Source organism: Castor canadensis, chromosome 5, assembly GCF_047511655.1.
Source record: "Castor canadensis chromosome 5, mCasCan1.hap1v2, whole genome shotgun sequence".
Lineage (NCBI taxonomy): Eukaryota > Metazoa > Chordata > Mammalia > Rodentia > Castoridae > Castor > Castor canadensis.
The window spans coordinates 161,752,884-161,774,569 of NC_133390.1; the positions used below are offsets into that span (position 1 = coordinate 161,752,884).

Sequence of the window (21,686 nt, forward strand, 5' to 3'; positions counted from 1 at the left end):
ACAGAGACAAATACAGCATATATTCACATCGATGTGCAAGCTAAGTTGTTCTTAGAGTAGAGAAAGGTCTGGGGAAGAGAGGGATGGAGATGGGGAGAGGAAGGCCATTGGTGCGCAGGTGCAGTGGAATTAGAGGAATAACTTCGAACACTCTATAGCACAGCACAATAATTATGGCTGACAATAATCAACTGAATATGTCCAAGTATCTAGTAGAGAGGATTTTGAATGTTCCTAACACAAAGAAGTGATAAATTCCTGAGGTGATAAATTTGCTAGTTACCCTGATGTGATCATCACATATGGTATACAACAGTATCAAAATTTCACACTGTACCCCATAACTATATACAAGTACTGTAAAAATTAAAAAGAAAAATATATCAAGTGCTATTAAGTGAAAAAAATTCAAAATTGTATCTATTGTGACAGGTATAGTTATAAAACAACTGTGGGGGAAAAGACTAGGTTATGTGTAAGCAAGGTGATAATGTGTGGAACTTTTGTTTCTATTTATTTCCACTCTCTTTTATGTTACTATTTGTGAAATAAAAATGATAATTCAACCAGAAAATCTGGGTGCCTTAGGTTGGACTCGAACACAACTTTAGCCATTTAAATGAATGGAAATGCACATTTTTTTCATTGATAACTCCTCTTCAAGGCACAATTTCAGGACTGAGTAAAAGCAACAAAGTGGGGGATAGAAGTATTTTCTCCATCTCAAATGCTTTTTAGGGCTAGAGGCATGGCTCAAATGGTAGAGCACCTTCCTTGTAAGCGGGAAGCCCTGAGTTCAAACCTCAGTCCTGACAAAAGAAAAAAAAAGTAATCAAATGCTTTTCAACAGCTTCCCGGTCCTCTGTGCCTGCACTTTTCCAATTCCCATCACCTGTTACTCTTCCAATTTGTCATCATCATCTGATATATTATGGCTGTTCAAAATTCATTGTGTTAGGAATGTGACTGGTTGAAAGTAACAGAAAACTCAACAAACTGTGGTATGAGTAAGATTCATGCTGTCTCCCCATAAAATAGGACAGTAGTACAGGGTTTGTGCAGTTGCTTAATATGCCCTAAAGAAGCAGGCTCCTTTTGTCTTTTCTGCTCTACCTTTCTTAGTACAATCCTCCTCATGGTCTCAAGATGGCAGCTACATCTCCAAATGTTGCATCTTAGTTCCAGCTGTGAAGTAGGGAACGTGAAGGATGCAAACTTTGCCAATGACTTCATTTTTATGTCTCCCTTGGGACTTTGGTCTATGTCTTATTGGCCAGGACTTTGTCTAATTGCCACCTTTGCAAGGGGCCTTGGGAATGGTGTGCTTTGCTTTTTAGTTTCTGTAGTGTAGAAAGAGAAAGGAGAGGTTGTTAGAATAGCTATTGAGTGAGCTTACTAAAATATTTGACACACTGTGTTTAAGTGAACAGACAAAGTGTCCTGGCACTTTTTTCCCCTTCCTTCCTGTGTTAATTTCCTGGAGGTCAGGAGTGGTCTTGAGGAATCTCCTGTTTTAGCTCTTCCATGAGGGTACCAGGTTCTTTTGCCACTCCTGCCAGGGTTCTTTCCGAGTGTGAGGAGTCTCGTTTTCTTTGCTCCCTTTGCTCTTTTCACACAACCGTGCCTTCAGCTCTTCTCAAATCCTGATCCCTCCCCCTCTGAATAGCCAAGGTCAGTTTCAAGGCTAGGCCCTGAAGAATTCTATTCCTTCCCCTTGTCCCCTCTCAGTCCAAGTTTCCTCTTTACACTCCCAAGACTCTGGAGCAGTACCCCCTTCTCATGGTGCTATTTTCTTCGTTGAAGCTAAATGACTGGGAGTGGTAGTTTGCAAAACGTCTGGTGGTTGCAGGCGCTCAAACTTGTATTTCTTGTTATTGATGCCTTATCCCCTATATCAGACTCAGATCTTCAATGAGAGGTTTGAATCCGATGTCTGATTCATGTCTTTAGCCCACATCAGGCCCGGCTAGGGCATTGCTCATAATTATTAATGCCCTCCCATTTAATAAGAGGCCGGGCAAAGCATCATCATTTCAACGGAACGGTGCTGTATGTGAGAAATTCCTACAGCCTGAGTGGCACCCTGACTCTTGCAGAGAAGCCCCTCACTCTCCCGCCCTGATGACAGAGTCTGGATCGTCCCAAGACTCTTAAGACACAAGTGGAGCGCCTCTCCGGCATTATAGCATCTGTCACTTCACTCCTCCCTCCTCCCTGGAGCCGGAAAGGGAGGAGAGAACGCATCTCGCGCGGCCCTCTGGGATGGCTGCGCACGCGCAGCTTCCGGGTCCCTGTCTCGGGAATTATTTGACGCCACCAGTTCGGCCTCGCAGAAGTCGTTGATCAGGCGCACCGCGCACGCGCAGTGGCCCACTCGACTGGGGAGTTATTTGACGCCGCCGCCCCTGGCAGTCGGAAGTTGCCTGTGCAGAGCCTAGCCGGCCGGCCTGACTGGCCTTCGTCCTCCCCGGGCGCCCTGGGAAAGTCGCCGACGGGTGGACAGACTGACCGCCTGAGGACGGCTGGCCAGGGCAGTGAAGGCGCAGGCCCTATGGCGCGGGTCGCGTGAGGCGAAAGGCCGAGTGCGGCCGGCGGTGGCGCCCGCCCCAGCGATGCGGGCCCCGCCCGTCGCCTCAGGTAACCGGGCGGCCGGCCCCGCCGCGGCCGGACCCTCCCCTCTCGCGCTCTGCTCCCCTCGGGCGGTCGCGGCTGGTTTCTCGGCGCGAGTGCTCCGGAGGCTTGGCATCTCGGGGTCGGGAGGGGACCCACAGGGGCGAGGGGAGCCCGGCTCCAGGGTGGGCGGCTGCTGCCCGGTCGGTACAAACCCATTCCGGCCCCGGGACGCCGCGCGGGCTGGGCTGCGCGGTCCTGGCCGGCAGCCTGGCGGAGGGGGCGGGTCTGGAACTGAGGTCCCCGCGAGGAACTGGGACTAGCGGCGGGGTTGGCGGGTGGCTGCAGCCCAGTGCGGATGATGCTGCCATGGCCGGGTGACGCTCGGAAGGGGAGAGTTGGCGGTGAGAGTAAACAGCCAACCCTCATTTAGCGCTTGCCACCCGCCAGACGTGGTGCCCGGCCACACGTCCAACTCATCTAACTTCACAGCAGCACTGGGAGGAGGTACGATCACCACCCCCATTTTACTGACGAGGCAACTGAGGCCCAGAGCGGTTTAGGTGACTTACGTGCCCAAGGTCACCCAGCCGGGAATTTGCACCCAAGCAGTCTGACAGCCTAGTCCAAGTTCTTAACAATTAGGTCAGTCGCTCTCCCACTCTGCTGCACTGTAGAAGTCACCTGGGGAGCTTCTAAAGATTGCTCATGCCCACATAGCACCCCAAGTCAATTAAATCAGAATGTCTAGAGGATAGGAACCAGACACCATTATTTTCTGGAGATTCCCCCAGTGATTTCAGGACGCAGCAAAGTTTGGAAACTGTGGCAGTAGGTAATTCTGCAACTCAAAGGCCTCTGCCTTAAGTGTGCAGGAGAAATGTCTGAGTGCTTGTTAAAATTCAGGTTTCATCCGGAGAGATCTTTACATTAGGCCTACTGACTACTATTACCTCTTTTTTTTTTTTTTTTTTTTTTTTTGCGGCACTGGGGCTTGAACTCATGGCCTTCACCTTGAGCCACTCCACCAGCCCTATTTTTGTGAGGGGTTTTTCGAGATAGGGTCTCACGGAACTGTTTGCCTGGGCTGGCTTCGAACCACGATCCTCCTGATTTCTGCCTCCTGAGTAGCTAGGATTACAGGAGTGAGCCAGCCACCACCTCCAGGTTACTATTCCCTCTTTTGATAGGTTGTTGGGAGTGGGAAGTAACTTTCTCTGTAAGAATTCTGAGTCACCTGGACCTTTTAAGATGCATACATCTCATGCAAAACTGTGGATTTGCAATTTTCCTGGTTATGGTGTCTCCAGCCTCTGGGCCTTTGCATATGCTGTTCTTCCAGCTAAGACAGTCTTCCACACTCTTATCACTCTACCAAAATGCACATACTTCTTCTTTCTCTTATGCACATAACATGTGCATCCTTCTTGTCTCTGGCTGTATAACTCTTAACATTCCCTTCAAGATGTCTTTGTTTCTGACCCCCACCCACCTTCATTTTTTTTTCCTGTCTGCTCTTTAGCACCTTCATAATGTAACTTACCAGTTGTTTTTCTGTGTTGTTGTTCCCTTTCTTCTTTGAGATTAGAAGCAAATTGAGGGTGGAGACCATGTTTTCTTGATCTTTATTCCTCCCAGTGCTTTGACATAGAGACTCTGAATGCTTTTACTAAATGCAGTGTTTGAGTCCCTTTTATGTCATAAATAGACCTCATGCTGCAAGGAGATTCTTCTCTATTCTCGTTTTTGCAAAAGATTTCTGATAGTTCTTAGCATATGGAGTTTTGTTCTTTATTTTCCTTGGGAATACTCTATGGTAAGGTTCATTTATTTATCCAGCAGCTGAGCAAACACTGAGTTCTTACCAATGTCAAGGTACAATGTAGACTAACCATGTGCAGTCAACAATGTTGATTTTTAATGTCTGATCTTATTACCTCGGGTGATCAATTCTGTCGTGGAAGCCTTTCTGTTGCCCTTAGGCCTTTACATGTGTTCTCTGTCACTGTCCAAAAGAAATGTTTAGTTGGCATCTATTAAATGCTACTGCCTTGTTGGTGTTGGTAAATACAAGTGGACAGGGTTGCTTTTGGTTGTAGGTCCTCGGTCTCTAGGAGAGGTAATACAAAGTACTTCATGAAGAGTAAAGCCCTGATGTCAGAGGAGTTGAAAAACTCAGTATAACTTCATTGCAGAGTGTCCGAACTGACATCACTGCACGTACTTACAATTTTTATTTACAAGCCAGTCATTCAAATGGCATTTGTTCTTGGTTAGTCTTAAAGCCACATGAGATTTATAAAAGGAAGTAGGTAAATACTGTAAGAAGGTCATTATGAAGAGGTTTTTAGATAGGAAATATTTACTATACCAGTTAAATACAGTGAAGTATGTAGGCTGAATAAAAATATACACAATATAATGTTTTACAGCATGAAGATTGTAATGGGAAGGTTTTCTTGGTTCACTTATATACTCGGCTCAATTTTTTTGTCTAAGGGTAATGTAGACTGATGGGATAATTCATGTTAAATTTAGATACTCAAGAATATTGCTCTTGTTTCTCTGATCAGATATGGACAGAGTATCCAATTCAAGCCTACGCACATGGAAGAAACTCAATCTTTAAGCCTGAGGTTTAAGTCTCTAGCTGATCTCAACATAAGGGTGAACGTTTTCACGTGTTTAGTTAATGACCAAAAGTGACTTGAAACATGATAGCCTGTGACCTTGGGATGAATGCTTGTTTAATTTGAGGTGCCTATCAGAACACATGATTTCCTTTGTTGCAAGATAATTGAAGTTTTAGAATTAGCCCTATGGAGTTTAATTCTAACTTTTTATAGGTGGAGAAATTAAGTGTTTTGACCAAGGCTACATGGTTAGCTTTTAGTACATCTAGGACTAGAAGGCAGGCTTCTTCCTCTGCATTCAGCACCCCCTTCCATACCATTGCCCCTGCCTCCAGTGTAAGAGGATGTCTTGTTGGTTATGAGAGAGAGCTTGTGTGTGTGTGTGTGTGTGTGTGTGTGTTGGAGATGGGGAAAGTGGACAGAGTAGTCTGCTATATTTGAGATATGCAATTAGATGGATAGTGAATGCTTCCTGTGTAACATGCACTTTGCTATATAAACTGGGCATATAAAGATAAGTAAGACATGGCTCCTTTTTGTCCATAAGAAATCTATACTCTAGTCAGAGTTGTAATGAAAATGAAAGTATAATATCTAAAGCAGTTCTGTGAAATAGAATTTTCTGTAGTTGTGGAACTATATATTTGGCCTGTTGAGTACCGTAGTCACTAGCCACGTGTGACTATGGAGCACATGAAATGTGACTAGTGCAACTAGGGAACCAAGTTTAAATATACCTTAAATTTACATAGCTTTCTGTGCCAATTGACACTACATTGGATACAGCAAGTCTGAGGCATAAAGGATGACAATTGTGGTGGTGCTGGTAGAGGACAAGTAGGATATTCAAATATTCTTTGAGTAGACTAGCAAAGCCATTTGTTTCCATCTTTAAGGAGAAATGCAGACAGAATCTATCCTTTTCTCCTGTTTGATAGGGTCTGTAACAATTAGAATCTGGTGCATGGGTGAATACATTCCTTTTTTAGAATGCCAACATGATTGATGCTTGCCTTGTGGGGGTCAGTGGGATATAGCAGAAATACGAACTGTAATTCTTTTGCCTGTATTATATAAGTGAACTTGTTATATAAATGAACTTGAGTGCACCTGGGCCTTAAAATCCAGTACAGTTCATTTATTTGCTTGACGTATTGGCATTCCATATCCTCTTTTTCCCATGCACTTGTATATCCTGAAGTGTGTTGACTTAGGTTGCTTTATTTGATCCTTCTCCTAAGTTATTTTAATTTACTTAATTAATTTTTTTGTGGGACTGGTGTTTGAATTCAGGGTCTTATGCTTGGTAGGCAGGCACTCTACCACTTGAGTCACTCCGCCAGCCCATCCCAAGTTAGGTGTTCTCTCTGTTTTACAGATGAGGAAACAATGAGAAAGAAATGCTCAGTGACTTGTCCAAGGTCATATGGTGAGGTATGGAGTCAGACAAAAGGAAGAAGCATGGGACTTCAAGGCAAGAGGTGGAGTTTCTTGTCCCAACTGTACTGTTTGATGTGACCCTGAGCAAATCATAGCCTTACTTTGTATTCTTACCTTATAGCTAGTGATGTCTGTCTTATTTAGCCTTTCAGACTAGTTATTAGAATAAAATGAAGTAACATGTGAAAGTTCTTTGAAATGGTCCATAATACAAAGGTATGTTATTACCAAGTTAGAATCTCTAGTAGTTGTTCTCTTATATTATGCAGCCTTATAGCTTATCACATCAGTTATCATATTAAGTATTATTTTATGATGAAGTCTTACTGATTTCTCTCTCTTCCTTTCTATGAAGGCCTCTCTTGAGCAGCCATTGTATCCTGTTTATGTCTACATGCTTAAATCCTAGGACAAACCTAAAACGTAGCCGGTCTTTAATAAGTGTTTAATGATCTAGCATATCTGGATTTACTTCACAGACTTAAAAAAAATAGTTCTCTGTATCTTGTAGCTCCTTGGAAACAGGATGTTTATTTACTATTACATTCTCTGTGCTTGGTGCATAGAAGGCAGGTAATAAATATTGGTTGAATCAATTGATGTGATTAATGTCAAGCTGTGGTTTTAGTGTGTCCACCACTGTATTGATTATTTTGGTGATTTGTTATTTAGACGAAACTTGTATGCTACTCTGCGGTGGTACTTATAAGATATAAGCCATTACCCAGCACACGGTCACCTGATGACAGAAACCTGCAGAGATAATACCTAGAAAATGGGTACATGTGGACTTGGGAAGGAAATTAGGGATCGGCAGAGGTGCACTGTTTTTTTCTTCCCATCATTTACTTCTGGAGCATTCAAGGTGGAGATGTCTTTGCTAGCAGTTCAGGTTGATAGCAGAGACGGGAATTTATCATCTGACTTCAATTATGTCTTCATAGCTCTTTACAGTGACCAACCATGTCCTTTCCCCCAATATATTAGCAATTTTGGAGTTTGCTTTCTGCTTGCCTTTTAATCTATCTTGGATACTTCCATCAAATTACTTTAATGGAAATTCAGAGCCTGTTGTATTACTCCTATGATAAAGTCAAACTTTTGTTCTCTGCCTCCAGTTTTTTTTTTTCCTTTATGCATTGACTGCTTTATTTCGTGCTTGTGATTGACAGCTGTTCCTGACCCAGTCCCTGCCTCCTCTGCAAAAGCAAATGAATGTGAAACAGGGCTTCCCAGTTGTCATGGGAGAGCCAGTTCCATGCCAGGGCCCAGCCAAGGAACCAAGGCAAGAGTGGCTTTGAATCTTAAGCCATGGGCATTGGAAGAAAGGGAAGGAGAGCAGGAAGTGCAGGTCAAATGGGCAAGGTGCCAGTGAGGAAAATGAGGAGGCACCACTCCAACTTCTACTGGGCTTCCTTGGTCTAGAGTGTCAGGAGCCAGGGCCTCACAACTGGGGGCAGGGAGTGGGGAGCTGGAAAAGAGAGCAAGCCTGAGGCTTTTGGAGACAAATGAGGCTAGTTCAGGTTCTTCAGGTCCAGCAACCCTCAACTCTACCCCATGTCTACCATTACACCCACACAGCCACATTTATAGCCATACACACTCACACCCACTCCATAGCACAGAGGGCTGTGATAGCCCTGAACCCATACCTGGATCTCTGGAATATCTCTGGATTGCTGTGCAGCAGGTAGTCCACAGCAGGTAAGACTGCCACTGGGGAAAGTTGTCTGTATTGCTGCTCATTGGTCACCTTGCAGACAACTATCCAATTGCTGTCCACGTCCAGTGGTTCTGATAGATACATGATGGGTATCCAGAATTCCCCTAGGCATATTGTATTAGAAATGACGGGTGCTGTGGGCATGGTCCATTTTAACATTACAAGACTTGTGGTGGCAGAAGAGGCAGGTAAGGTAGGTCTCTAGGGTGTCTTGTTTACTTAGTGAGCAGCTTGTTTTGATTTATTGCATTCCATGTCTGCAAGTTGATGTACCTCCTCTTGCTTTCCCTCATTGCAGAGTCCTGGTTCACCTGAGAGAGAGTTTTTACCAAATAATTACAAAGCTTCAGTCCTAGTATTTGAAGTTCTTCACAATTGGTCATTGCTTACTTTATATAGCTTTTTACGTATAGTCTTCTTTTCTGCCATTCTGAGTATCTGCTCTCTGGTGGGTTTTTTTTGTTTTTTGTTTTTATTTTTTTAGACAGGGTCTTGCTAAACCCAGGCTGGCCTGGAACTTAACTTGAGATCCTCCTGTCTCAAGTAATCCTGAGTGCTGGGATTACACTGCATTTTATGTATTTTTTTTTTCTATCTTCCCCTTCATATTTTGACTCTTATCTACTCAGTTTTTCTTACCTTTGTTGTAATTGTAGCCAGTGTCTAATACATATGCCTTGTAATCTTTGGTCTTCCCTGAACCCATCATACTCTTCACCAGTTTGTACAGTCTTTCAAAAAGTATTCTTTTCAAAAGTAGTCTTTTTCCTCTGATTTTCTACAGTTGCCTACAGTTTCTTTTTAAATTGTACTTAACATTCTAACTTATGTTACAGTTATTTATGTATAAGTCTTAAGCTCCTCAATTAAACTATAAACTGAAAAAAAGGAACCACATCCCTTAGTCATCTCCCTCATGGTCTTAACACTGTTCATTGTACATAGTAGATGGTTAGTAAGTATTTATTGAATGAGTCAACTTGGAGCTTCCTTCCATTAATTGAATGCTCACATGTAGTCAGGATGCTGACAAATACTTACCAATTCTGTGACATGAAGATGCATCAAATTATATCAACATTCTACCACTCAGCATTTCTCTGTGCTCCTTCTACTCTTGAATCAGATATGTTTATCTAGTTGTAATCCATTTAATAGCTATCATTCACTGATAGTTTACTATGATCTAGGTATGTTCCAACTATCTTACATATGTGATTTTTTTTTTTCAGTTTGGCAGCACTGGGATTTGAATTCAAGGTCTCATACTTGCTGGGTAGATGCTCTACAACTTGAGCCACTCTGCCAGCCCTCATATGTGATTCTTTAATCCTTACCACACCAGTAGGCTATTGGCTTACCATTATACCTTTTGATAGATGAGGATCCTCAAACACAGTAGTACAGTAACTTATTAATTTAATTTTTTAATTTTGTTTTGTTTTTGAGACAGGGTCTTATAGCCCTAGCTGACCTGAAACTGACTATGTAGCCCAGGCTGGCCTCCAATCCATGATCCTCCTTCTCTGCCTCCCAAATGCTGGGATTACAGATGTGTACCACCGTGCTTGGCTATAACTTTTTTTTTTTATTTTACTCAGCTTGCAGGTGGTGGAACTGGGATTTGACTCTAAGAAGACTAGTTTCAAAGTCCTGGATCTTAACTACTCTAGTGTATGTGTTCATTCTTCTATGTAATCTTAATGTTTAATGGCTATATTATATAGTGTTAATATGCAGTAATTATGAAGTTATCTCATTATTGATAGTTAAAATAGACCCACTTACCCATCTTATATATAATTCTACAGTGAACATCTTGTGTATTTTTCTGTCAAGTTGTTTCATAACGATAAATGCAGGTGGTATTACTGGTTCAAGTTGCCTGATGATAGCAAAAGTTTATGCTTAAGCGTATGGTTAATAACTGTTAATTGAATGAGTCAACTTGGTGGTTTTTGCCAGTGAGTGAATGTTCATGTATAGTCAGGATGTTGACATATACTTTATTCTTTTCATGATTTGTCTCCAGTTTCTCTCTTATTTTCTTTTGAATTCTTTCCATTTTTCTTTTCTTTTGACCTTTTTATGTGGGACTGGGGTTTGAACTCAGGGCTTCTGGCTTGTGTAACAGGCACTCACAGGTAGGCCCTCTACTGCTTGAGCCACCTCTCTGACATATACTTATTAATTTTGTGACTTGAAGATTCTATGACAGCTGGGCTACATTGTATTAGTAATAACTTACCACATCAAATTGTACCAACAGTTCTACCACTCTGTTAAAACTACTTCCATTTCTCTGTGATTTTTCTAATCTTGAGTCACATGTGTTTATCTAGTTAGAAAAATAGCATATTCTTCTTAGCTGCCTTACAAATAGTAAGCACATTTATTGATAGGATGGAGCTGCCAACACCCTGTGGTAAATGGATCAAGGCATATAGAGTTCTGCCATGATCCTGAGAGGTTGATGCAGATACATATGTCCTCGCCCAGGAAGGGGCTGGGTTGTGTAGCATTCTAGCTGCTACTTTAAAACAGATTTATGTCTTCACACAACCTGAGCTGCAACAGCAGAGGAAGTTGTCATTTGTGTACTGAAGAATAGGCTGGCCACCAGCAAAAATGTTCTCAATAGAACTTGCCCTCCTAAATATGTCATGCCACATGCTACCCACATTCTTTTCCCTCCTAAAACCAAAGCATAATAGAGTTTCAGGACCTCCACAGTTAGGTTATAAACCCAGCCTCTATAACAAAGGTGGTTTGGGATAACTTCCAGAGCCCCCATTATACCCTCTAGTGTAGTTGTGCCTAAGTTTTTGTTAATTTTTAAGGTGAATTTTTTTTTTAGTGTAGTAGTAGTTCATCCATATTTCAGGTACCCTGCCCCACGCTCTGTAAGGATCATGTTAATTCAGTTACCAAAAACTGTATGCCTTTTTCTCTGATCAGAGGCAAAACTAAACATAGGCATAGATGAGTTCCTTTTAAGTCCACAGTGTGAATTTTTTTTTTTTTTGAGGCACTGGGGTTTGAACTCGGGGCTTACACCTCGAGCCACTCCACTAGTCTTTTTTTGTGTGTGTGATTTTTTTTCTTTTTTTTTCAAGATAGGGTCTCGAGAACTGTTTGCTCAGGCTGGCTTCGAACCATGATCCTCCTGATCTACTTCCTGAGTAGCTAGGATTACAGGCGTGAGCCACTGGCACTCAGCTAGTGTGAATTTTTTTAAAACTTGAATTTAGTTGCTAATATTGAAGAGTAGAAGACTTCACAAAAATGTCCAAATTCTGGACAAGTCTTAGATTATCTGGTAATGTTGGCTCTGTGTTCCTTGAAGGTGATAGTCAGCAAGGGCTGAGTAGTAGCTGTGCTCTTTAAACAGAGCCTGTGCAGTCTGTAGTGTGCCATAGTGCCCACTCCTCCCATGTCACTGCTTACATTTGATTCTTACCCTGCTGGTTTTCAGTCTTCTAAGAGCTAATATTTGGTCATGACTACTTTTTTATCCTGAAATTAATACATAATTATACTCTACTAGCACAAGAATTTACAAAAAGAAATCAGTGAATCTCTAACACACTAAAACATAAATTACTGCCCTTCCAATAAAATTAGTATTTCAGTAAAAATACTTAGGCACAACTTTACAAAGGCATAATGAAGCAGTCAGATGCTAGTGAGGATAAGTTAGAAGAAGAACAATACTGTCACACTTAGACTTGACATTTTGAAGTATGGGCTAAGTAAGTATATATGCAGTTCTTGTGATTGTGCTCCTGACAACAGTGTGTATGAGGTTGTCAGGCCATTGGTGCTATGATTTTTGTAGAGCTGGTGAACAATCTTGGTAAGATAATAAGGCTCTAAACATTGTAGAGTTTAGCCTTGCTTCAATTTACATGACTAATAAGATTGCATTACTAGAAAATTTAACGTATCAAAATATATTTTGTACTGGTATGTCAAATAAACTTACATTTTTAGGTTTAGACCATTCAGAACAAAATGGTTTTCTGGTAGATGTTCAAGTCCTGTGAGATGTAGCATGATCGTTCATTGTGCAGGACTGTTTCATGCATTGCAGGATATCTAGATTTCCTGACTGCCCATAAATACCAACACCCCGCCCAAATCATGTGTTAACCAAAGCATACATAGTATTTCTTCAGTACCCCCTGGAGGGCAGGGTTTTTTTTTTTTTTCCTACTGTAGACCACTTTCCTAAGCTTTTGTGCTTATAATTTTGTGCTTGCTCCTTACAATTGAGTTTTATCACTTGTTTTGCTTGTGTTTAATAACTCCAAGATAATACTTATAGTTGCTTTACTTTAGCTAATTAATTTTTGTTTCTAATGATTATTTTCTCTTAATTGTTTTGCTTAGTAGGCCTATGATTATAATATACTTCTTTATCTTAATTTTTTTGTCTATCTATTTTGTTAAAATTTAGCAGGAATTTTTTCTGATATAGTTCATCTTTTAACTTTTTTTTGAGACAGTCTCAGAAAACCTGTATAGCCCAGGTTGATCTGAAACTCGATGCATCCTTCTGCCTCTGTCTCCTGAGTGATGGGATTATAGATGTGCACCACCATCTCTGATCATTTTGATATTTTAGTCCAACTTTTTCACTGTATCCTCTTTTTTTGTGATACTGGGGTTTGAACTCAAGGCCTCATGCTTGTTAGGCAGATGTGCTACCACTTGAGCCACTCTGCTAGTCCCTCATTGTATTCTTTGTATACTTTTCCACTTTATGTGTTTTTTGAAAGCGTTTATTTTATTTTATTAACATTTAATCATTTAAACAATATGCTTAGAAAATGAAAATTTCTTAGATTTAAAAACTTATGAATTTTTGTGGAAGAATTTGGGAGCTATTGTATCTATCCTGATTGGTCTTTCACAGTGTTTCTTTCTTTCTTTGTTTTTATTTTTTGTTTTTTGATACAGGATCTCACTAAGCAGCCCAGGGTGGCCTTGAATTGTGATCTTCCTGCCTTGGCTTCCGAGGGATGGGATTACAGGTGTGTATCATCATCCCTGGGTTTATTTTGTTTCTAAGACAGAATCTTGGCCTGGAACTCTGTTTGAAGCCCAGGTCAGCCTTAAACTCCCTATCATTTTGCCTCCATGTCTTGAGTACTGGGATTATAGGTGTGTGCCACTATGACTGTCTTCAGAATTGAGAGGGGTATTAGCTGTCTCTTAAAAATGCATGTTCTCATGCTACAGTCCCAACCTGCAGAATGAGGTTCTAAAGTTGGGGCATGGGAACTTGTATTTTCAAACAGAGTCCCTTTAGATGATTCTTATGTATACAGTGGAGTTTGAGAGCTAGTTTGTCTTTTTTAATTAAAATTTTTTTTGCCTTCTTAAAACTTTTGTTTTCTTCAATAATACATTGTTAGAGTAGACATTTAATATTAGGAAAATAATCCTTTAGTGTTTGGAAACTGGTCATTAGCTTAAAACAAATAAATGTTTTCAATTTTTATTTGTATATGATACAAAATTTTGAACATACTTCAGTGGAGTTCTCACTCAAGAAAGGTTGATGTTCTTATTGTGAAGCCACTATACACAGCTATTGAATAATCTAATGTAAAGCTTATATAACAGCCTATAATAGGCACTCAGAACTGGGAGGAGCTGGTTTAAGGGTTGAAGAAAAGATTAGGAAAGGGAAAGTATGTGGGCTGAGCCTTAAAGGATAAGTACTTCATAAGGTGGATCAAGGTGGGGAATGGCAGTGTGGAGTATGAAAGAATATTTTTGGGTTTGAGTAGTCAGTAGTTCTTCGTGGTCATAGCTGGAGTGTTTGAGGAAAGTGGTAGTAGAAGATTAGGCTGGCAATTTCAAGGGCTGGAGGTATGGCTCAGTGGTAGAGTGCTTGCCCTGGGTTTGATTGCCAGCACTGTAAAAAAAGGAGAGAGAGAGAGAGAGAGAAAACAATTTCAGTTAGATTTCTAGCAAGGTTTTATTTATTGATTTTTTTTTAGATTACATAAAAATCATAAATTTTATGCAGAAAAACAAATGCCTAAAATATCCAACAAAGTTTTTAAAAAAGAATAGTTATTAAAACATTCTGTAAAGACACTGAAATTAAATCTTGTCATTGACATAGTTGAACAGAATAGATTCCAATATAAATTACATGTTTTCTAAAGAACACTGTATTCCATTACTGGAAATTTGAGCTCCACTGTTCAAAATATTCTTAGAATTTTGTGAGTCTAATTTGAGGACATTAGTGGGAAATCTCAGGGAGATGTTTCTAGCACATAGTAAGTTCAGTATTCTCCCCTTATCCATGAAGGTATGTTCCTAGACACCCACCCCCCTTCCCCAATGTTTGCCTGAGTACTCAGTGGTACCAAACCCTACAGGCTAGCCTGGGCTTCATATTTTCTAGCTCAACATGTTGCTGTCAGTCTGAACACATTTCCTGTTCATGTCTTCCACTCACAAATTTAATCCCTTTTCCGCCTTGTTTTTTTCTTCGAGATAGTGTCTCATTGTGTAGACCAGGCTGGCTTCAAACTTCTGATTGTCCTGCCTCAGCCTCCTCTGCTGACTGGTAGAATGATAGGCCTGTGTCACAGTGCCCCACTTGCCTTTTCCATCTTAGCTAAGCACTTCTTTCTCTTTTTTTAAAAAATTTTTTATTCTGGCGGCACTGGGGTTTGAACTCAAGGCTTCACACTTGCTAGGCCACTCCACCAGCCCTTAACTAAGCACTTGTCACTCACTTTGGCCATATCTTTTGCAGTTTGAGGTATGACAGTAAAACTAGCATGAAAATAGGAGATTTGTTCTTCCTGTGGAGCTTAGTAAGCTCAGTATATGTTATTTATTTACTTAAAAACTTTCATCAAAAGCATTTTATGACTTCTCTTCGGTGTATCTAAACTGCTACTCTTGCACTTTGGAACCATTATTAAGTAAAATAAAGGATAAATAATTTGAGCATAAGCACTGCAGTGCCATGACAGTCAGTCTGATAGTTAAGATGGCTTCTCATTGACCAGTGGATGCATAGTGTACACAGCATGGATACGCCAAAAAAATGATTCATGGTGCAGGCAGAATAGTTTGGGTGGTAGTGTTTCAATATTTTATCAGGATGATGCATAATTTAAAACTTAGGAGTTGTTTATTTCTGGAATTTTCCATTTAATATTTTCAGACCACAGTTCACAATAAGGAATTAAAACTATGGAAAGTGAAACTGCAGATTAAGGGGGGGGTTGGGGTTGCCTTACACAGAAACTATTGACTAATAAATCTAGGTCTTAGAGTAAATTCTTTGTCATTCTTGGTCTCCCTTTCCTCCTTAGGGCACTCCATGCTCCCATTTGTTATCTGTCTTGGAAGAAAGAGGGTTCCTTATGCCATGAGGCTCCCAAATCTGATATGTTTATTTCCTGCACAGTGCCATCTTCCCCAGCATTTCTCCAGCACTTGTGGGGAGGGTCTCAGCTGATTCTCAGGGCCTGCCTTTTTAACCTAATCTCACCATGATAAAACATTCCCAGAAAAGTTTAGATATGTTTTTTCCTCCTCATTTTTTAGAATTCACATGTTCACAGCCTTTTTTTTTTTTTTTAGATCATGCTGCCTAGGATAATCTGTACTTATTTTTATTAATTTGCAGTGGTATAATTTGACATGAATTTCTGTTTTGTCTTTTCAGGTGCCATTTGGATAGTACTTTAGTGGCACAATGTACTCGGAGTGGAGGTCACTGCATTTGGTGATTCAGAATGATCAGGGTCATACCAGTGTGCTGCACAGCTATCCAGAGAGTGTTGGGCGAGAGGTGGCGAATGCAGTAGTCCGTCCTCTTGGGCAGGCATTAGGTACCCCTTCAGTGTCTGGTAGTGAGAGTTTGTTAAAAACTGACAAAGAAGTAAGTGTTTCTTTATTTTATTCTGTTATGTGAAAATAGTTGTTTACAGAAGAATTTATTTAATGTTGGCTTTTTAATGTTTTTTTGCCCATTTTGGTGTGAATTGTCAGTTTTGATCTCATTTGGGTTAAGGGTTGGAGTTATAATGAATGGGTTGTATGTTTTTTTGCTGCTTGGACTTCTTAATAGCCATGTCCCAGTTCTCCACTTGAGCTACGTGTCCAAGACAGAGCTTGAGTGTCAGACCCTAACCCCTAAGCTCTAGGCTCAATCTTCCATTTAGAGGTTTCTTCAGAGGGCCTCATTCCTATGTCTGTGTAGCTCCTGACTAAGAGTTCATTTTATGTCAGGTTTTCAGGCTATGCATATCTGCTGAGCTCAAGCTCTCCTAGGTCCTCATCTCTTTCCACGTCTGCCTGTCTTCCAGGTTTAAGAGTACTACAGAATAAATAAGCTGTTCTGGTTGCCACCACAGGTAGTCAGAATTATGGTTGTGTTTGCTGTTCTAAAAATCAGAGGCTCTTGGAGTAGCTTGCCTTGGAGCTGGTCTTCTGTTCTTGGGTTTAGGGGACTGAGCTGAAGTTAACTTTAGTGTGAAGTCATGAAGAGACCCTGAGAATGGAGTGATTCTATGGGAGCTTACTAGTATGAGATTTGGCTAAGATGCAAGATTAGAATTTTGACCCCTCTCCTTTAAGGAAGAAGCTCATGCAGCTTTTAGGCTCCAGGTGTACCAAAATTTATACCTATTTCTCAGATCTTTGATCTTTGATGAAGGAGAGATTAGACTTAGATACAAGACTAAAGCTTGCAGCTCTAGAGGCAATTTGTTATCCTCTCTTGGTCATGGGTCATCAAAGATAAAGAAGTCCCTTAGTCTGAGAAGCAGTTTTCTCTCATTAGAGGACCCTAATTTATACCACAGGACCAGCAAGAACCCTGACACTCCCCTCTGGGTGTGGTTGTGATCCTTTCTACCTTCTTCAGGGATAAGATGGCATGTGAACAGATAGAGGAACTCTAGTGTAGCCCATGTTTGTTCTCCTTTCCATCCTGAAAAGGGGTTGAAAGAGCAGTCCTAGAATTCAGTGTCCTCTACTTCACCTACCATGTGAAGATATCCCCAAAGATATCTTCTCCTTTTTCTTTTATCTGATAATTAGGAACCTGCAACCTTTTTAAAAATCCCTTTTCTTCTGCAGCAAAAACTTGACAGCTCCCGCTCGTAATTTTTCACAGCTTCACTATTTGTTACAGATTTTAATTATTTTTTTTTTGCTTTTAAACCATGCATTTCCTACTCTTAGTCTTTGTAGTTGTGTTTGAGCATAAAAATTCAATACATATATTTATCTTGTTCAATTCAAGTTAGTTTAAAGCTTTTGAAGTCTTTGAATCCTGACAAGCTTGCCATCCCTTTTATCTTTGTGATATATCTATAAATAATCAGCATATAAATTGTTCCTAAATTAAACTTCTGGCAGGGGGGTTTGGGGGTATAGATCCAGTGGTAGAGTACCTTAGTTAGCATGCACAAGGTCCTGTGCATGCCACAAAAATCCCTAGCACTGAAAAAAAAGAAAGATCTTGGCAGGGTCTTTGGCATGTTATGAGGCACCTCTTTTTGAAACGATCTCGGTGCTGTGCTCCACTGTTACTCTTATGTGGTGATTTGACTAGTGATCAATCCAGCCAGTCTACCAAGCTGTGGACTGTATGTTTTCACTTATGTCTCCATCCAGAGGATATCCAGCATCTGACCAAATTTCTTGCTAAAGCTAAGGTAGTCTTCTGCCAGAGAATACTGTTAATGACGTGGTTGAGAATAGCTTCAAACTCCTAGTTGGAAGATCAGGGTTCAAGTTTTTAGCTCCACTATTTACAAACCAGTGATAGGCCAAATTGCTTAGGTTTTAAACTTCTGCTTTGTTTTGAGTAAAGTGAGGATAGTTGACCCTCTCACACAGGGTTATTGTGTTGGTTAGGTGATATTTATGAAGGTGTTTTGTGAACTGCAAACACTATATGTTTGCCAGCCTTTGGCATAGTACCCCATTAGTAAAGGAATTAAACTTGTCTGGCATGACTTGATCTTTTTGAGCAGGCTAGTTCTCTGCAGCCACATTTCCCTTTTATAAGTGTCCACTGATCATCTGTTTAGTAATTTGTCCTAAAGTTTTGTGTGGAATCACTTAAACTTTCTAGGCTCCAGTGTCTTGATTATAATTTCATCTACCCCCCCACCCCCCAAATTGGGGTATTTCTCCTTTCTTATAGCACCTTATCCATTCTTTATGACTATAGGCAGAGATTTAACAATCTCCTGGGCAATTTCTGACATACCTTAGTATGGGATTCAGGCGAGTCAAGAGACAAGAACTGGTTCGGTGCAGCCAAATGCCTTGTTAAATTCTTTCCTAATCTCTATCTCTTCTCATCCGTGTGTTCGTCTTATGCATTTCAAGTATTGTTTTTTTTTTTGGCAGAGAAAACAGTTGTAAAACAGAACAATTCATCTTCCTTCCTGTCATTTGTTCCTGTTGCATAAACTGGAGATGGAATGTGATTGAATTTATGTACTTGATTTCCTAAGTGACATGTATTCCCATAAACAAATTAAGTAGATTAAAAAAAATCTAAAATATTTGGTTTTTGTACCTGTAATATCTATGGAAATTTGAAATAATTTTATTTCAGAGTGTGAACAGTGATGATATCTAAAGGATAAAAGCAAGCATAGGCTTCATATTTAAAAATGTTACTTTCTTCTGAAACCTGCTTTTGGGGGAACATGTTATATGAATATGATAAATGAAAAGTACATTCTCTAGAATAAATGTATATGTTGAGATGAATATACTGTCAATTTAGAGGTTTTTGGCAATAGAAAAATGTTACATATATTACATTTTAAATTACTCTAGTGATATATAGATAGGGATATATAATAATTCCATATGGATTTTTTTTTTTGTTTAGGTCAAATGGACCATGGAAGTAATTTGCTATGGATTGACCCTTCCATTGGATGGAGAGACTGTAAAATATTGTGTTGATGTGTATACAGAATGGATTATGGCTTTAGTGTTGCCGAAAGATTCTATTCCATTGCCAGTTATTAAAGAGCCTAATCTATATATTCAAAGTATACTAAAACATCTGCAAAATCTCTTTGTACCAAGGTAAGTTATAACTGTCTATTTGGCCTATTATCAGGAAAATAAAATACTCATACGTGCTACTTTCTTATATATAGGATTTTATTGCTAAGTCTTTTGGAGAGTGACTTTACTCATTTAATTAAACAGTATAGTAATATGAATAAGAGAGGTGAGCTTATATAATGTTTACATGTCCATTTTAAAGGTTTTTGTCTGTACTAAGATCTGATAGCTTTTAGATGTTAAAATATGGTGGCATCTTTTCCTTCTGCTTAGAGAAACATACTTTTTGACTACCATAATCTTTGTCTTGACTTAAGCTAAAGGCAACTAATCCTTCTACCTTAAAATGAATCTTTCCTATAAGAAAGTGAAGGCATAGATATAAGCAAGCTTGAAATTATTATGGGTAAATTTATGGTAGGCCAAAGTACTCTTGAAAGTTTGATGCTATTTTTTTCTATGTTCTGAGATAAATGCCTTAAATATAATGTAGGCTATCTGCTTAATATTTCTTTTTCTAATCTTCCTCTGATACATGAGGTTGTGGGGTTGCATCCCCAGCACAAAAACAAGCAAAAAACTTATAATTGATTTTGAGAAATACAGAAAGCATTAGTTCCCTGCCTATTCATAACGATCTGGTTTTAGATGTTTTATGTTTATGAGAATGGCAGGGGGCTTGTCTCCTTTTGAAAAAGTTCTGGTTAGAGCTTTTGGTGAAAGACTTTGACTCACTCAAAAACCATCTCTCTAAATCTTAATTTTCTGAATTTAGAAGGAAGCTTGTTTGGAAAATCTGAATTGTAAAAGAGAACTCTTCATTTAGAACTCTGGTCTGTAGAATAAGGTGTAAATTCCCTATCTCGCACCAAGTATCAACTGTAATGTGGCCTCTAACTAGGCTAGTTGCTGCTAATGCTGTGTGAACCCCGCTCTTTAGTTGGATATCAGACTCATCATCCCCATAAGACTTCTTAAAGATCTTTCACATCATCATCTGCTTTTTTCTTTTCTTCCTTTTCCTCTCCATTGCCCATTATGTACACCTCACTCTTATTGGTGTATCTTAAATTCTGTCTTACAAGACAGAATTTGTCTTACTGATCAGTTAGGCCCACAGTGGTCATACCCTCTCTGAACCTGTATTACTTTCTGTATCACTCTTGTACTTTCTCTGTTGTTGCTTATCATTTAAAATATATGTTTCCTTTTACCATCTAACTAACTTGAGAGCAGGAACTGGGCTGTTTATATTTTACGACTTCCACATTCTTGGTGCAGTACTGGTATTATTTTAGGTATAAGTTAAATGCTTGTTACTTGTACTTACTGACTTCAAATGGAAATAATAACAGGAAATGTTTGGAAGTAATTGGCAAATTGTTTGCAGGTAAACAGGTTCTTCTAAAATGGTACAGCTTTAATCTTTTTTGTCATCCCATTTAGGAGACTAATTTATGGGACTTTTCGTTGTGCATGGGATGGTCTCATGAGTAGTGTTGTCACTGTATATTTTTCTTCTTTGTACCTCTGTCATCCCCCATTGCTTAGTGAGTTTGTATTGCTGAAAAACTGTAATGGCATTTGAGTTATTTAGGCTTTTGTTTTTACTTTCCTCTTGAGAAGCAACTACCTTATGAATTGTTTTATTGTTATTAATTAGCTTGTTTTCTTTTTTTCTTACTTATTTTTTGGTGGTACTATGCTTTGAACTCTGGGCTTTGCACTTGCTGGGCAGGTTCTCTAACACTTGAGCCACACCTCCAGCCCAGTCAGCTTGTTTTCTTAAAAGTGTGTGTGCAGGAGGGTTAGTGAATTCTGAAGCGCACTAAACTGAGTGTTGGGGTTCTCCAGATTAATGATGTTATATGGATTAACTAAATATTTTCATTGCTAAATATTGCGAGTCATCATCTAATCTGACCATTATTAGAAGTTTCAGTTTTTTTGATTCAGTAGTTTACAAAATTTTACAAATTTTCTTAATTAGTTGTTTTTATATAAACTGACTCACAATAGAGAAAATGGCCTTCTATCTTGTTAGAGAGGATGCAGTCTTTCTCTTTTGCTCATCAGGTTGACAGTTTTTTTCTTTTTTCTTTTTTTGTATAGCTGAGGAAGAATGAACCATCTTTAAAAATTGGTTAGTTTTAATTGCTGAAATATACTGTACTTTAAGAAATGCTATGTTG

At 39.7% G+C, this 21,686-nt stretch overlaps 1 protein-coding gene across 8 annotated transcripts in view; it reads left to right on the forward strand.

Annotated features, from left to right (window-relative positions):
* Positions 1–2,395: 2,395 nt before the first annotated feature.
* Ralgapb (Ral GTPase activating protein non-catalytic subunit beta) overlaps positions 2,396–21,686 on the forward strand; it is a 98,469-nt gene continuing 79,178 nt past the window's right edge. For 5 of the 8 annotated variants that reach the window (XR_012448241.1, XM_074074743.1, XM_074074746.1 and 2 more), the window contains exons 1-5: positions 2,396–2,637; positions 10,008–10,080; positions 13,369–13,442; positions 16,115–16,330; positions 19,310–19,512. Coding sequence is in view for 6 of the 8 variants with exons in the window: in XM_074074743.1 (XP_073930844.1) it covers positions 16,145–16,330; positions 19,310–19,512 (389 nt within the window). In the remaining 2 variants the exon portion in view is untranslated. Of the gene's footprint in view, positions 2,638–10,007; positions 10,081–13,368; positions 13,443–16,114; positions 16,331–19,309; positions 19,513–21,686 lie in introns of those variants that run through there. The other 3 variants (XM_074074744.1, XM_074074745.1, XM_020186433.2) reach the window with 3 other exon arrangements.